At 36.1% G+C, this 16,084-nt stretch overlaps 1 protein-coding gene and 1 non-coding gene across 2 annotated transcripts; both read left to right on the forward strand.

The window, feature by feature from the left end:
* The first annotated feature begins 9,715 nt into the window (after positions 1-9,715).
* LOC145097567 (SUMO-conjugating enzyme SCE1-like) lies at positions 9,716-13,074 on the forward strand. The gene is made up of 5 exons (XM_079035135.1): positions 9,716-9,910; positions 10,015-10,098; positions 11,055-11,207; positions 12,554-12,667; positions 12,790-13,074. Exons 1-5 carry the CDS (start codon positions 9,842-9,844, stop codon positions 12,850-12,852), a joined length of 483 nt encoding a protein of 160 aa, XP_078891261.1. The 5' UTR covers positions 9,716-9,841; the 3' UTR covers positions 12,853-13,074.
* A 1,751-nt stretch (positions 13,075-14,825) lies between these two features.
* Positions 14,826-14,928, forward strand: LOC145103354 (U6 spliceosomal RNA). Its single transcript, XR_013706448.1, has one exon. It is a non-coding gene; the product is annotated as a U6 spliceosomal RNA (small nuclear RNA).
* Positions 14,929-16,084: the final 1,156 nt, after the last annotated feature.

Raw genomic sequence — 16,084 nt, forward strand, 5'->3', positions numbered from 1 at the left:
TTAAGTCCATAAATGGACTTCTCAAGCTTACACACTCTATTCGGATGCTTCGGATCCACAAACCCCTCTGGCTGAGCCATGTAAACATCCTCAGTCAACTTTCTATTAAGGAAAGCGGTCTTGACATCCATTTGCCAAATCTCATAATCATGAAATGCAGCAATCGCTAGCATCACTCTAATAGATCTTATCTTCGCAACTGGTGAGAAGGTCTCATCATAGTCAACTCTAGGAGTTTGAGTAAAGCCCTTCGCGACCAATCACGCTTTATATGTGTGTACGTTTCCATCCACGTCGGTCTTCTTCTTGAAGATCCATTTGCACCCAACGGTCTTACGTCCGGGCACATTATCAACCAAATTCCAAACTGGATTATCATACATGGATTGGATCTCGCTATCCATTGCCTCTTTCCATTTCACAGACTCCAGGCCTGTCATGGCTTCCTTATAGCTATTAGGTTCATCAAGATTTATTAGTGTACCATCACTAATATACGTATCCCCTTCGGTAGTAATATGAAAACCATAAAACTGGGGTTGAACTCTAACTCTATCGGAACGTCTAAGAGGTAAGGACTCGTCAATCGGTTCAACCGGAGTTTCCTCCTCGGGTTGAGTGCCAGCGGTAGAGGTTCCTTCATCTATCAACTCTTGAATCTCTTCAAGCTCGATTTGCCTCCCACTATCTCCTTGGCTTATGAGTTCTCGCTCTCGGAAAACCCCTCTCCTTGCAACAAAGACAACATTGTCCTTCAGTCTTTAGAAGAGATATCCAAAGGATTTCTGCGGGTAGCCGATGAAAATACATCGCTCACTACGAGGTTCGAGCTTGTCGTGAGTATCTCGTCTTACGAAAGCCTCGCAACCCCAAACCTTGATATGTGCCAACGAGGGAGCTTTCCTTGTCCACATCTCGTGAGGTGTTTTGGTAACCTTCTTAGTAGGGACTCGGTTAAGGATATGGGCGACAGTCTCTAAGGCATACCCCCAAAAAGAGATCGGTAGTGAAGCACGACTCATCATAGAGCGAACCATATCCAATAAGGTTCGATTACACCTTTCTGCCACACCATTCAATTGTGGTGTCCTAGGTGGCGTCAATTGTGAAACTATTCCACACTCCTTGAGATAATCGTGGAATTCAAGACTTAGGTACTCTCCTCCTCGATCGGATCAAAGCATCTTGATTTTCCTACCTAATTGATTCTCCACTTCATTCTTGAACTCTTTGAACTTTTCAAAAGTTTCTGACTTTTGCTTGATTAAATAGATATACCCATATCTACTATAGTCATCGGTAAAAGTCACGTAGAAGCGGTTCCCATCCTTCGTGGTTGATCTAAACGGTCCACATACATCGGTATGTATTAGGTCCAATAGACCTTCACCCCTTTCACACGTACTTGTGAAGGGTGACTTGGTCATCTTTCCAAGTAAACAAGACTCGCACGTGTCATCTTCCCTAAGGTCGAATGACTCCAACACTCCATCCTTTTGGAGTTGGGCTATGCGTTTCTTGTTGACATGTCCAAGACGACAATGCCACAAGGATGCTCTATCCATACTATTGGAAGAATCTATGTTCAAAACATCATTTCCTAAGTTATCAACAATCATAACAGTTTCATATATTCCATTACATGGTATAGCTTCAAAATAAAAGACACCATTTAGATAAGCTAAAATAGAACCATTCTCATTATTAAAAGAAAATCTAAAACCTTGTCTAAACAAACCATGAAATGAAATGATGTTTCTAGCCATTTCTGGCGAATAGCAACAATTGCTCAAATCTAAACATAAACTATTCCTAAGCACTAAAGAATACACTCCAATCTTGGTTACAGGCGACGATCTTCTGTTCCCCATGATTAGATTGATCCTTCCTTGCTCCACATCCCTACTTCTTCTTAGTCCCTGCACATTAGAGCAAATGTGGTAACCACAACCGGTATCAAGAACCCAAGAAATAACATGATTAGAATCGTTAGATTTAATTATGTATATACCTGCGAAAGACGGCTTGATCTTTCCTTCTTTGATGGTTTGCAGGTACTCTGGGCAGCTTCTCTTCCAATGTCCTATCTTGTGGCAGTGGTGGCACTCTGCCTCCTTCGGGTTAGGGCAGGGTTTAGCAGGATCAAATTTGGTCCCACTAGAAGAGACACCATCTCGGGCTTTAACGTTACGATAGTTCTTAGATGAAGCCTCCCTCTTCTTTCCCTTTCCTTGTCCAATAGCCAAGACAAGAGCAGCGGGCGGATTGGGAGTTGGTGCAACAGACTTGTCCTTGAAGTTGCTCTCAGTGACCCTCAAGAGACCTTGGAGTTTGCTTAGGGTGACCTCCTCTTTGTTCATGTGGTAGGTCATCCTAAATTGATTGTAGTTCGGAGGCAAAGAGTGAAGCACCATGTCGATCGCCAGGTCTTCCCCAAAGTCAACATTTAACTTGTGAAGACGGTCGACATACCTTTTCATCTTTTGCAGGTGCACGGTAAGAGACTCTCCATGACCCATCTTAGCGGAAATCATGTTAGTGAAAATCTCATAACGCTCTTGTCTCGCGTTTTGGTGGTATCTCTCCAATAAGTCTTGATGCATCTCGTATGGGTACATGTCCTCATAGGACTTTTGGAATTCGGAGTTCATGGTGGCTATCATGATGCAATGTACCTTCGCTGCATCGCGCTCATGAGTTTCAAAAGCAGTCATTTCAGCCGGAGTAGCGATTTCAGGGTTGATTTTCTCGAGCTTCTCATCGAGGACATACTCCTTTTTCTCATAGCGAGCAATGGTGCGAATGTATCTTATCCATTCGCTAAAGTTCGTCCCATCGAAAGTGACCTTTTGACAAAGGCTCATCAATGTGAAAGAACTAGCAGCAGCGTTGTTTGCGTTCGACATCTACAAATAGAAAGGACAAAGATAGATTAGAATATGAATCCCTAATTATCACCCAATAAGAAAAATTAGGGCTAGGATCCAACAACAATATTTACATATTAGAAGAGGGATGCCGTGATCTAACATGCAAATAATATGAAGGTAAGTGAATGACGATTCACTAATTCTCCACTAACATAACTTTAAGTCCTAAATGTATTGAGAATTCCTAGGTTTGGATGAGATTCACTGAAACTATTCAATGGCATGTTTAAATCTCGATATGCCCCTCTTGTTTGTGACTGGGATACCGAGGATCACAAAGCGGGTGTGAATTACCATGCAAATTCACATGGTGCCTTCATTGTAACGATCACCTATTCGATGTGCTGGTAAACCACACACGCTCCATCGTAGGGCTGTTCATTATTTGGTTAAAACCGAATTGTCCAATCGGACAATTTGGATTGGACTATTTGGTTCGGATATTTGGATTTTTGGATTGGTTTTAAGCTAGACCGAATTATTATTTTTGGATTTCGGATTGGTTTTGGTTTATAAAATAAGAACCGAATAGTCCAAAAAAACCGAATAACAACTTATTATTTATTTTTTAATATATATCTTTAATCATTTATAAATTTACTAAATTATTTTTTTAATTATTAGAATCTTTCAACCAAGATAGTACTTTAATATATACTTATGAAAAGTTTTTTGTCAATGAAAGATTAAACTATAGCTAATTTTTCTTAATAGTTGTTTATAAATTATAATTTATAGCTAAAAAGTTTTATTTAGTTACTTTTAAAGAGTTAGCTAATATTTAAATTATAAATTATTTAAAATGTCTTGGTTCTTAAAAACCAAATTGAAAAAACCGATCCAACCGAACTGTAATTTGGTTGGATCGGATCGGATTTGAACGTAGTTTGGACTATTCGGATCCATGTTTTGAAAACCGAAATCCATTTGGATTTACTTGATTGGATCGGATCAAACCGATCCATCCAAACGAACACCCATACTCCATCGAACTATGATAAACAATGAATCACCCTTTGCCACCTTTGCTTAGAACCAATTAGTGTGCCGGTAAACCACACACGCTCCATTAACTTCTTAGCAAGGGTGCAAAATGTAATTTCATGGGATTGCATCAATTCACTTTTTCTAAAGTAACTAAGATTGGGAAATTTAAAAAAAAATGTATAGTTACTTTGTATTTCATATTATACTTTTAATGAGAGGATGAGGTTGCCCTATCCTACCCGTTCGGCTAACGACCCTCCACCGATCAAGCAAGCAGTGGGTGTGAGTGTACACCCATTAAGCGCCATTTTATAGGCTGCAACCTTATACCCACCTTATAGATTGGCTTCGTGAATGAGGCCTACTAACGGTAAGACTAGCATTTAAGTTATATATATATATATATATATATATATATATATATATATATATATATATATATTAATCTTGTAATATTATATTAGTATAGGGTTGTATTTTAAACTTTAAAAAAAATCTAGGGTTTGAAATTTAAATTGTCTAAATTAAAACTTTTAATCACAAAAATATAAATTTCAAAACTTGAGGACAAGTTTTAAACATTTAAAACATGGAGGATCAAATAACAAATAATTTCAATTAACAATTAATTCCTTAATTATCCATATTTGATTTATTTAATGATTTCTAGCAAGATAATTACCAATTTAATCAAAATAATTAATTAATTATCACATAAGGAAATTAAATATTTTATTAGTTGATAAATATCTTTAATTAGATCAAGATTATAGTCATATATATCATAAAATCGGATTAAGGTTGATCTATGATAAAGGCAAGTTTCCATAAGATAAATATGAAAAAATCCCGAATCTGGCCCTTCCTGTCGCTCGAACTCGTTGAGTCAGGCCAACTCGTCGAGTCCACCATGGGACTCGTCGAGTTCATGACACAGAAACACAAAATTTGAATTTTGCAAACAAGTTTCAAACAAACAAGCAACAATTTAATAAAAACCAATCTAGTCTCTGATACCACTGATGGGTTTTAGCCATAAGAACTTTCCTATGTGCGCATGCAAAACCCTAATGCTTGGATCTAGGCTTTCTAATTAAACATGCTTTGAATCCAAGACTTCTAATGACTAATTAGGTATAAGAACAATACAAAATCAGATCTAGAAGTTTACCTTTGAATCTCTTGTTTTGATCTTGTTGTCTTGGAGCTCTAGAGTCACAATTGTCACTCCTCTAATGGCTTACAAACACCAAATAGCAAAGAGGATGATTTGAGAGAGAGGAGAGGGAAGAAATTCGGCCAGGATTTTCTTACTTGAGAAGAGATGCTGATTTCCCTTGGCCATGGGGTCTATTTATACTTGTAGACTCCTTAAGGGTTTCACCTTAAACCCTAGTTGGATAATCTTTCCTTAAAGCAATCCAAATCCTTACCTTAGATAAGCATTGGACGATTTGAGGCTATCCCTAGCCCTAGAATCCGTCCACCCTTCATCCAATAAGGATTTACAGTCTAAAGTGTAACTATCAAACAATTGACAGTTTATACCCTCTTATTTAATTAATCTCTTTAAGTCACCAAATTAATACTAATTAATTTATGACTTATATTAATCAAATAACAATATTATTATTCCTTATATTATTCTCATAATATATTAATAATATTTATTCTCTCATAATAAATCATCCTGTCAAGTTGCTATGGTGAAGGCAACCCAAAAGGACCATGCACAATCGGGTCAAATACTTACCTAATATAGTTGCAGCCTTAGACACTATTCCAACAGTTATTTCTTCGCGTGTTTCGGATGTCCACGCCGCCCTTTCCAACATCATTGAAGCCCATGATCCGATTCTGAACTACTCCGTGAGGCGCACTCTTGCAGAAAATCTTGCTCCTGCCCTTGCTCTCTTAAGCAAACTTGAAGGGCTCATGGAGTTCGTGTCCACTCCGAAACAAGGGGGAAAAGATGTGTCTCAGTCCCAACCACCTCCCACTTCTACAGCAACTAAAGCAACCGAACCTCCTCCAGCAGGTCAAGCCTCAGGTTCGGGTGTCAAAGACAAAGGAAAGCAAATTGCTGAAGACAGCGATGATGATGATAAAGAGACGATTGCAGATCTCTTAAAGAAACAAGGTCGTGATAAAGATGCTGACATGAGCGCTCGTGTTGCCCGAGAGGCTGAGGCGACCGAAAGGAAAATGAAGGAGGCTCATGAACTTCTTGAGAGTAGGAAAACTCTTTTTCCTCCTTGGACTCTTGAGAAGCTTTTGAAAGAGGCTATTGAAACTCCCAGCATTCTGTGGCTCGAACCAATGATTTCATTGGATCGTATCAACTCTGTTGATTCTCAGTTCGACATGACACTGACCCGAAAAACCTTCATCTTTCATGCCTTTGATAACGTTGTTGATGTCCCTCATCCTCATCCAAAGGTTGATAGGGAACTCGTCGAATTCTATCTGAAGTCTGCTCAACCACAGTATCAAACTTGGAGCGCTCAGAAGATCGTCAACGTTCGGGTCCTCAAGCTGTTTCGTGAGGGGAACTTCACGAACGTTCGGTTCAAAGTGCTGAGAGGTTCTGCTAAAACCGAACACGCGATATCACTTGCTGATCTTCCCAACCTGAATCCACATGACTGGATTATTTTGCACAACATCCTCCTCACCAACGAAGCTGAGTATGGTCCAATTATTGATCACTTCAAAAGGATGCTCGTATGCTACATTATGGAGGTTGTCAAGATGGATCAGGAGATCGCTAGCATCTTCAGGAAAAAGCCTACTATTTTTCCTGTCAGCTCTGCCAGTGATTTGAACATGATGCAGATGGGAAGAATTGACCCGAAGCGGAATTCTGTCATGTTTACAAGGAACGAAGGCCAGAAATGCCTGTTCGCCTTGGCTGACAAACACCTTTACACCACTGCATGCTTGGAACATGTTCTAGGTATCATTCATCGATGCAAGCAGAATTCAGCAGACGACAAGAAGTACTTCGATGACATGATTCAGTGGTACATTCGCTTCAGACAGACTATCCTTGCTCTCATCCCACGTCTGTTTGATACCACTAAGAAAGTTCCTGCAGCTGGACCCAGCAAGCCGAAGAGATAGTCTCACTCTAATTGACTCAAAGGGGGAGATTGTTAGGTCCAGAAGGTGTTGCGTCTTGGGCTCTCTATTTAGTTCATTTAGTCTCCGGTATGGCACTGTCCATTCGTGAGTTATTTTATAGGGTTTTGTATTTATAGGTGCTTGCATGCATCCTAGTACATAAGATTTGGAAATTATTTTGTCAAGCATTTGATCTTTATCTTTTGTAACCCTAATATCCTCTACAACGGAAGTTCTTAATCGAGCTCTGCTGAGGATTGAATCAATTGAATCATTGGACATATTCAGATTCACTCTTGTGTTTTATATTGGTGTTTTTCGCTTTCGTGATTTACCTGTTATAAGATCTAAACGATCAAAGAGTTTCTTAAACTCATCATCCTTGAAACCCTAGCCTCATTTGAAAGATTATTGAGCCTTTGAGTGATTTTGGTGGGTTTGGAAGAAGAATAACTCATTGGAAAAGTGTTGGTTGTAACACCCATAAAAATCATGCTAATTTAAAACTTTTTAAATCATTCAAAAACCAATAATCATTACGAATTGTTTTCAAAATAGTTTCATATCAGAGTATCCCAGAAATCAAGATCATAAAAATGTGAGGAGGTGCACGATCAAGCCTTCGCCTTCCCGCGATCATCCGAAGTACCTGAAACCAAAACTGAAACTGTAAGCCCGAAGCTCAGTGAGTTCCCCCAAAATACTCGCACAACAAGCAACACACATATAATAACAACATACTATGGGCCCAATCAACCATCGGGTTGGAATGCCCTAGGCCCTCAACCGTCAGGTTGGAATGCCAACATATTATGGGTCTAGTCATCCTCGGGATGGTATACCCTCGGCCCACAACCATTAGGTTGGAATGCCCACATACTACGAGTCAAATAATCCTCATGATTGAATACTCATGGTCCACAACCTTCGGGTTGGAATGCCCCGGTCTGTTGGCTCTCGCATGAAGCAGATAAGCCTAAACCACCAATCAACCATGTGCACATATATCAGATAATCACACAACAGTCTACAGACAGACAAACCGACCTACAAGTCATTAAGCATAGCAACATCCTATCTACCAAGATACCGTGGGTCGAAGGCACCAATGCCGACTTACTTGGATATGTTATATGCTAGTTATCTTTGTGACTCTTGCATTGTATGTTGGGCTAGGCCCATGGTATGAAATGCTAGATCCATTTATATGTTGGGTTGGGCCCATTAATTAGGAAGGGTTAGGCTCATTATTATGGGTTAGACCCAATGTGAGGGTTAGACCCAAGGTTATGTATGGTATGTGGTATTTTGGGGATCTCACTAAGCTTTATGCTTACAATTTTATGGTTGTGGTTTCAGGTACTTCCAGTTCGAAAGGGAAGGGGCCGGTTTGATCGCAGTGCATCTACCCATGTTTCCGCACTTTATGATTTTGGGATTGTACTTGATAACTATTTTTACTCTACCATACTTTTGAATGGTTGACAAGAGTAAATGGTGTTTATGTTTTGAATTAAAAATGAAATTTCTACCTTATAATTTTTGGGATGTTACAAGTTGGTATCAGAGCCTTGGTTTGAGGGATTCAGGAACACTATCAGATGTGACTGAACTCAAACTGAGGAATTGGTAATCTTTTGAAAGAAAACAAATTCTAAAAAGATTTTTATAAAGAAAAAAAGGGAGTGTGATGCATGCAATCAGCCAAGCACAAGTAAGTAATTCCCAGAATACCCATATATGTTTGATATGTCATATGATATAAATGTTTGCATGCTAGGATAAGGCTAAGGATACTTTCAGGAATTGCATGACAGATTTGCCTGGTATTTGATGCCTTGTAGCATAGGAAGCATTGGATGCTATGCTTGATTGGGAATATGTATTTTTTTTTTAAACGACAAACTATCCTACTCCTAAGTCCTAATCTAATCCTAAACACCACCTATGCATCCTAGTGAGACTTGAAACCATGACCTCTCATTTAAGAGAGTCACTCCTTACCGCTAGGACCATATAACTCCATAATGATTGATTTAGCTTTACTTCTTGTTCCTTGTCTAGTTGTGGTCCTAGGGTAGAGTCTTTTGTTCGACAATCTATTTGATCATGTATTGTGTATAACTTTCATGCATAAGGCAACCGACAATGAGAGTAGAAGATCCTAGAATGGTAATAGCAAGTGTGCTTGAGATTTGTTTTGATTGGTTTATGGCCTGGACTGCTACTGCACGAATGCTGCTTGCTTTGTGCTTTGTGACACTCGATGATGCGAGTTAACTCTTAAGTGAATATGTTAAGTCACATGTTGCATATGTTAAATAATCTCACAGTGATTGATTTGACTCTACTGCACAGGTTAAATACACAAACATTTTTGTAGTTTATTAGCTTTTTGAAAAGCTAAAAAGCTAATAAGTTATTTTCAAAAGCTATCACAAGTACCTACTTGTTGAGAAGACAAAAAAAAAGCTCATTTAGCTGATTACATTTAGCAATTTGATTTAAACGGAATTAAATCAATTAATAATTAACTATATGGGATTAACATAAAACAAATGAAGTTGTTTGGACTACAGATGTAGATCTAAAATAGTTAAGGGACAAAACTTGCATAAAACTCAATTTATCTTTTGCTAATTTATTTTAAATATTTATCACATAATCAGAATGACTACTCTCCTCCCAAAAGCCCAAAAACCCATTCAGTCTTCTTCATCCAGCTGCAGGAGTCGAGAGGCTGCAAATCTTTCGCACTCCATAAATTCTACACAGAGGGAAATCGATCGAAGCTGTAAATCATGTCGGGTGGAATAGCTCGTGGTCGTCTCACCGAAGAACGAAAAGCATGGCGGAAGAATCATCCTCATGTTCGTTCTATTCCTAACCCTAATCTACATTACACTAATCATTTACACACGCACCTTGCAGATTTCGTTTCATTGATTTGATTTCATTTGGTTTGATGAACTAGGGCTTTGTTGCGAAGCCAGAATCTCTTCCCGATGGTACAGTTAATTTGATGGTTTGGCAGTGTACGATTCCTGGTAAGGTTGGGGTAAGTTATCACGATCTCTCACTTTTTTGTTACTAATTTGTTGCAATTGCTAATAGGCTTCCGTAATTACTCGTTATCTTTCTAATAGACTTGAAACCCTTGTTTCTGAAATTCTCTTTAAGGTTGTGTTTGATACCATTTCGCAGAAGCCAGAAAGCGATTTCGTGTCTGTTAATCTTTGTTGTGGTTTAGAATATAGGGTTCTCTTAGTTTACTGTCGAATACAACATTGTTTACACAGTTAATGTGATCTTAAATCTTAATCAAGTAGGTCTACGGTTATACAGTAATTTGTAGTTCTCAGACTGCATTTATTAAGTCGTGTATTAAGAATTTGGTGAGAGAAGTCTTCTTTTTCTTCATTTTTCTAAACTGGATTTTATCTATGATATAACTTTTGGCATTTTCAACTGTAAGGAAGTTTATCATTGGGTAGGTTCCACAATTTGCATGTCTTATAAATTGATGCTACAAAACATATAACAATTAAACTTCGGATATGATATCATTTTTGTATAATTGTATAGTTACTTCTCTAATAGAAGGAACAAACATATTCCTTTCAATTCAAGAGTCAATTTGATGAAAACAAGTGCACCCTATTCATCGAATTGTCCATTTTCCTGCTGCAAAACTAAACAAAATAATGCTCAAACTAAGCACAACTAAAATCAAGCAACATATATTTGATTGAATAACTTCCTTCACCAACAATTAAAATCACCCTTAAACAAATGATGGGCATTTCAGTAATTTGACACTTCCTTGTTTTACTCATCTATATGTCTTTTCTCTTGCTTGGGTAACTATCATCACATGGCCCATGACTAACTATGGATCTTAGCCTTCTTTGTAAAATATAAAAAGACAGGATGAAATCTTCAAGAAGAGAATAATAGAAGGAAATAGTTAAAAAGTTATAATAAATTTTATTTATTTTTTTGTGGGGATTGCAGACTGATTGGGAGGGAGGGTATTACCCCCTTGCTCTTCATTTCACAGAAGATTATCCAAGCAAGCCACCAAAGTGTAAATTCCCTCAAGGATTCTTCCACCCAAATGTTTACCCTTCTGGAACTGTTTGTCTTTCAATTCTTAATGAAGACAGTGTAAGAGCTTCCAATCCTTATTAATTATTATATATACAGAAGGTTAAATCTTTTTCAGTAAATTACATTATTAGTCCTTGAGTATAGTTGATTTTTTCAATTGTGGTCCCATAAAGTTTTCACTTGCAGTTATTGGTCCTTGTTTGAGCTTTTTGCGATGTTTTTGATTTCTGTTTCAAGTAATATGACCGAATGATTTACATTTTTGGTTCTTGAGTATAGTTTGTTTTTCCAATTTGGTCCTTATTTAAGGTTTTTGTAACGTTTTTGGTCCCTGTTTCAAGTAATATGATCATGAATAAATTACATGTTTGGTCCTTTAGTATAGTTGATTCTTCAGTTTTGTTCCCAAAAAGTTCTCTTTCAATTTGTGGTCCTTATTTTGAGGTTATTGTAAATTTGTAACATTTTGGCCCATGTTTCAAGTAATATGACTATGAGCAAGTTACAAGTTTGGTCCCTAAGACCTATGTATAGTTGATTTTCACAATTTTGGGTTCTTATTTGAGGTTTTAGTAACATATTTGGTCCTTGTTTCAAGTAAAATTTCTATATTTTTGGGACAAGCTTTGCAAAAATCATGTATTCCCAGAGACCAAAAATACCCATTTCTTTTTTTGGAATATGTACAAAAAAAAAAACATCATAAGAACCTCATGTAGGGAGGACCAAAAATGCAAGTGAAGTTTTTGCAACTAAAATTGCAAAAATCAGTTATATATGGGGACCAAAAATGTAATTTACTCTATGATTATATTTTTGAGGCTAAAATTGCAAAAATCAGCTATACTTAGGGACCAAAAATGTAAATACTCTATGATTATATTTTTAGGACTAAAATTGCAAAAATCAGCTATACTTAGGGACCAAAAATGTAAATACTCTATGATTATATTTTTAGGACTAAAATTGCAAAAATCAGCTATACTTGGGGACCAAAAATGTAAATTACTCTATGACTATATTTTTGGACTAAAATTGCAAAAATAAGCTATACTTATGGACTAAAAATGTAAATTACTCCATGACTATATTTTTTGGACTAAAATTGCAAAAATCAGCTATACTTGGGGAACAAAAATGTAAATTACTCTATGACTATATTTTTTGGACTAAAATTGCAAAAATCAGCTATACTCGGGCCTCATGGACCAAAAGTAGTCATTAACATTATACTTGGAACATGGACATTAAAAATTACAAAAACCTCAAATAAGTACCAAAATTGCAAGAGAAAACTTATCGGGACCAAAGTTGCAAAAATTAACTATACTCAGGGACCAAACATGTAATTTACTCAATCTTAATAATGATATTTGATGTGTATTTGTCATTTTGTTTTATAGGGTTGGAGACCAGCAATAACAGTGAAACAAATCCTTGTTGGTATCCAGGATTTGTTGGATTCCCCTAACCCCGCTGATCCTGCTCAAACTGATGGATATCATCTCTTTATTCAGGTATTTTTTTTTATTGAAAAAATGGAATTTAATAATTTCATTTTCTAGTTTAACCTTTTTGTTACAATTATACATATTATTAGTAGTTTCATACAAATGATGAAAGTATGAATTTTGTGCAGGATGCTGTGGAGTACAAGAAAAGAGTTCGCCAGCAAGCAAAGCTGTATCCTCCACTTGTCTAAGATATTCAAATGCAATCAATCCGTGGTTACTTTTTGTTGATATTTTAATTTAATACAATATTGATTGGTTATGTATTTTGGATTAAACATGTTTCTTGGTTTCTACTTTCTAAGTTACTATTTTTTAGTTGTATGAATGTGTTTGCAAAACCATATTTGGATCTATACATGTAACCTTTTAGACTCGCTTGAGTTCAGTTTAAAGATCAGACCGTTCTGAGACAGACAGACACAGACAGACAGGTCTTTTTAAAGACTGGACTTGAGTATCGGAAAAGACCAGAAGCCATAGTTTATTTCGTCTTTTATATTTAATTTTCTTTTGGTATCTCCTTTGCAATATAATATATATAAAGTACTCGTTTTAATCTTCTTTGTTTGATATATACAAATCTTCATATTAATCTTCTTTGTTTATTTTTCTTTTGGTATCTTTGTTACACAATATGGGGATGTTTGAATTGCTTTTCAAAACAACTTATTGATTTTTGAAAAGCTAATAAGAAGAAAATGTTTGACAAACTCAAAAAGTATTTTTCACAATAGTTTTTCTATAAGTTTTAAAAAACATTTTTTAATAAACATATAAAATTTGGTTTTTTTTAAGCTTTTTAACCAAAATAATTTCAAAATATGTTTTTAAGCCAATTATTTTTTAATTTATTGACTTATTGGCTTTTTCATCATAAAAGCTAATTCAAACACTTTTTAAAAAATTTATTTTACCATCACTACAAATCAATAAACACTTTTATCTTAAATTACTTCTAGAATTCAAAAAGCACTCCCAAACAGTTCCTATATATTCTTGGAACTGCGATCATATATTAAGCTCTTTACACCCAACATATTGTATGCATTGTACACTGAACATATGCTATGCCCTGTGTGCACTGAACATATGTGGTGTCGATATATTCTCGGAACTGCGAACATATATTAATCCCTTTACACCCAACATATTGTATGCATTGTACACTGAACATATCTGAACATATGCTATGCCCTGTGCACTGAACATATGTGGTGTCGAGTTGCACTGAACACAGTTGGTATTGTTGAAAACGAAGCATTATTTGTAAACAATTTTTTATACAAATTGTTTTCGTTAATTTAAAGGATATTTGTGTTTGCACATGACATAAAATCATAAAGCTTTTTGACTTATACTCGAGGAAAATAAAATCAAGCGGATGTAGCAAATCTTCTTTCTTGTGAGCTAACAAATATGTTCTCGATATGGTGAGAGTGGAAGATGTTATCACCTATGTTGATTATCACCTATGTTGATCACAGTATCAAAGAACGAATAACTTTTTTTCAACGCTTGGATGATTGATTCACTATGTTATGGGGACCCTGATTATTTGTTTTATAGTTGTTTGTTTTCATGTATCTATGTTGTTTTTCTTTTGTATAATATGATAATTAGTTAGATATCAATTCAATAAACTCTGTGTAGTGTGTACTAGGAAATTTTATGCACTACATGACAAGTTGGCAACTATTTTGTTTGACCTAACTGGTTATTTTATAATAATAATAATAATAATAATAATAATAATAATAATAATATTTTTAATTTTTTTTTGGCAAATGTAGGTTGTCAAGTTAAAACTTAGTTTCTTTATTTTAAATAATCTATGAAACTCAATTATTTTTAGCAAATATAGGTTGTCGAGTTAAAATTTAGTTTCTTTGTTTTGAATAATCTATGAAACTCAACTTTTAAAAACTTATTTGGAAGGTCAATATTTACACGGGCCATGTAGTTTATATAATATCTTATTTGTAAGGCCAATATTTACACGGGCCATCACTTAGTTTATATAATATCTTATTTAAAATAATAATATTTTTAATTTAACATAAAAATAATTTTTTTTATAGTTAATAACAATAAATTGATTAACTTCAACATCATATTCACTTAGCATACCATACAAGTTATCAATCCATCTACGTAATAAGAGGTCCCTTCGGGGACATCCGATAAAATTGAAACGATACAGAGAAGATTAGCATGGCCCCTGCGCAAGGATGACACGCACAAATCGAAAAATGGTCCAAATTTTTAGTTGGCGAACTCAAACGACAGATGGATATCTGATTTTGAAGAAGAGGGGGAATTATCTGTAGCATTGTTAAGAACACGGCTCGATAGGGCATCCCACCCGGTACCAGATGGTGAATTCACATGGTCTAACGCGGTTCCAAAAAAGGTCGCGTGCTTCGTATGGAGGGCAAAACAAAATCGAATCCCATCAAAGGTGGCGCTAATCAAAAGAGGGGCCTATGTTAACGCCATTACTTGTGATGTGTGCCAAGTAATTGATGAAACAACGGATCATTTGCTGATAGAGTGCCCGGTGGCGAAAGAAGTGTGGTCAAAGGTGGAACAATGGTGTGGTATAGCGAATTCCATCTTGGAGTGTACTACAGTCAAGGAGGTGCTGACGAAGGACAGAAGATGGGGAAACTGCCCAAAGGAAAAGAAAATTGCTGAAGCTATAAAATATGGGACAGTTTGGTGCCTCTGGAAGGCAAGAAACGAAAGAGTTTTCAGAAACATTAGAAGTCAACCGGCGAAGATAGTGGATAATATCAAAACGGTATTATTCACTTGGATAAAACATAGAATCAAAAAAGGTGTCTTGGATTGGAATTTATGGTGTAACAATCCGCTAAAATGCGGATAAGTGTATGTAGACGTTATCTTGTAAAACTAAATTATTTTGTACTCTTTCGCTTCTCTAGCATCTTGCTAGTGAAGCCTTTATAATATATTTGCCGGTTCCAAAAAAAATCTACGTAATAAGAGGGCATTTTTTTTTTCATTCATATAATTTTAAACAATTTACCAATACATTTAAACCAGTTAAAATCCAACATATAATCAATCGTATCTAGTCGGAAAAACATATATGTCAATGTCAAAGTGTGAGGGCAGTTGGAAATCACTTCCTCCAATCCACATTATTAGTGCCTAGTTTGACTTTTTATGTCATTAAGGTGACAATTAAGTCCCAATTTGTCAATCTCATTCACTCTCTATCCAAGGACATTATCTAAGATTACAAGATAACAAGAAGCACGAGAGCAACTTGGACAATTAAGACAAGTGGGGACGACAGGTTTACTCGTGTGTAAATAAAGATATACGAGGCGTTAACTTTTAGAGATTCAATCAATAACATGTTTTGTGATGGATACAGTTGATAGGCTTAATTAC

The sequence above is a fragment of the Lactuca serriola genome, chromosome 4, assembly GCF_051521515.1.
Source record: "Lactuca serriola cultivar US96UC23 chromosome 4, Lser_US96UC23_V15, whole genome shotgun sequence".
Classification (NCBI taxonomy): domain Eukaryota; kingdom Viridiplantae; phylum Streptophyta; class Magnoliopsida; order Asterales; family Asteraceae; genus Lactuca; species Lactuca serriola.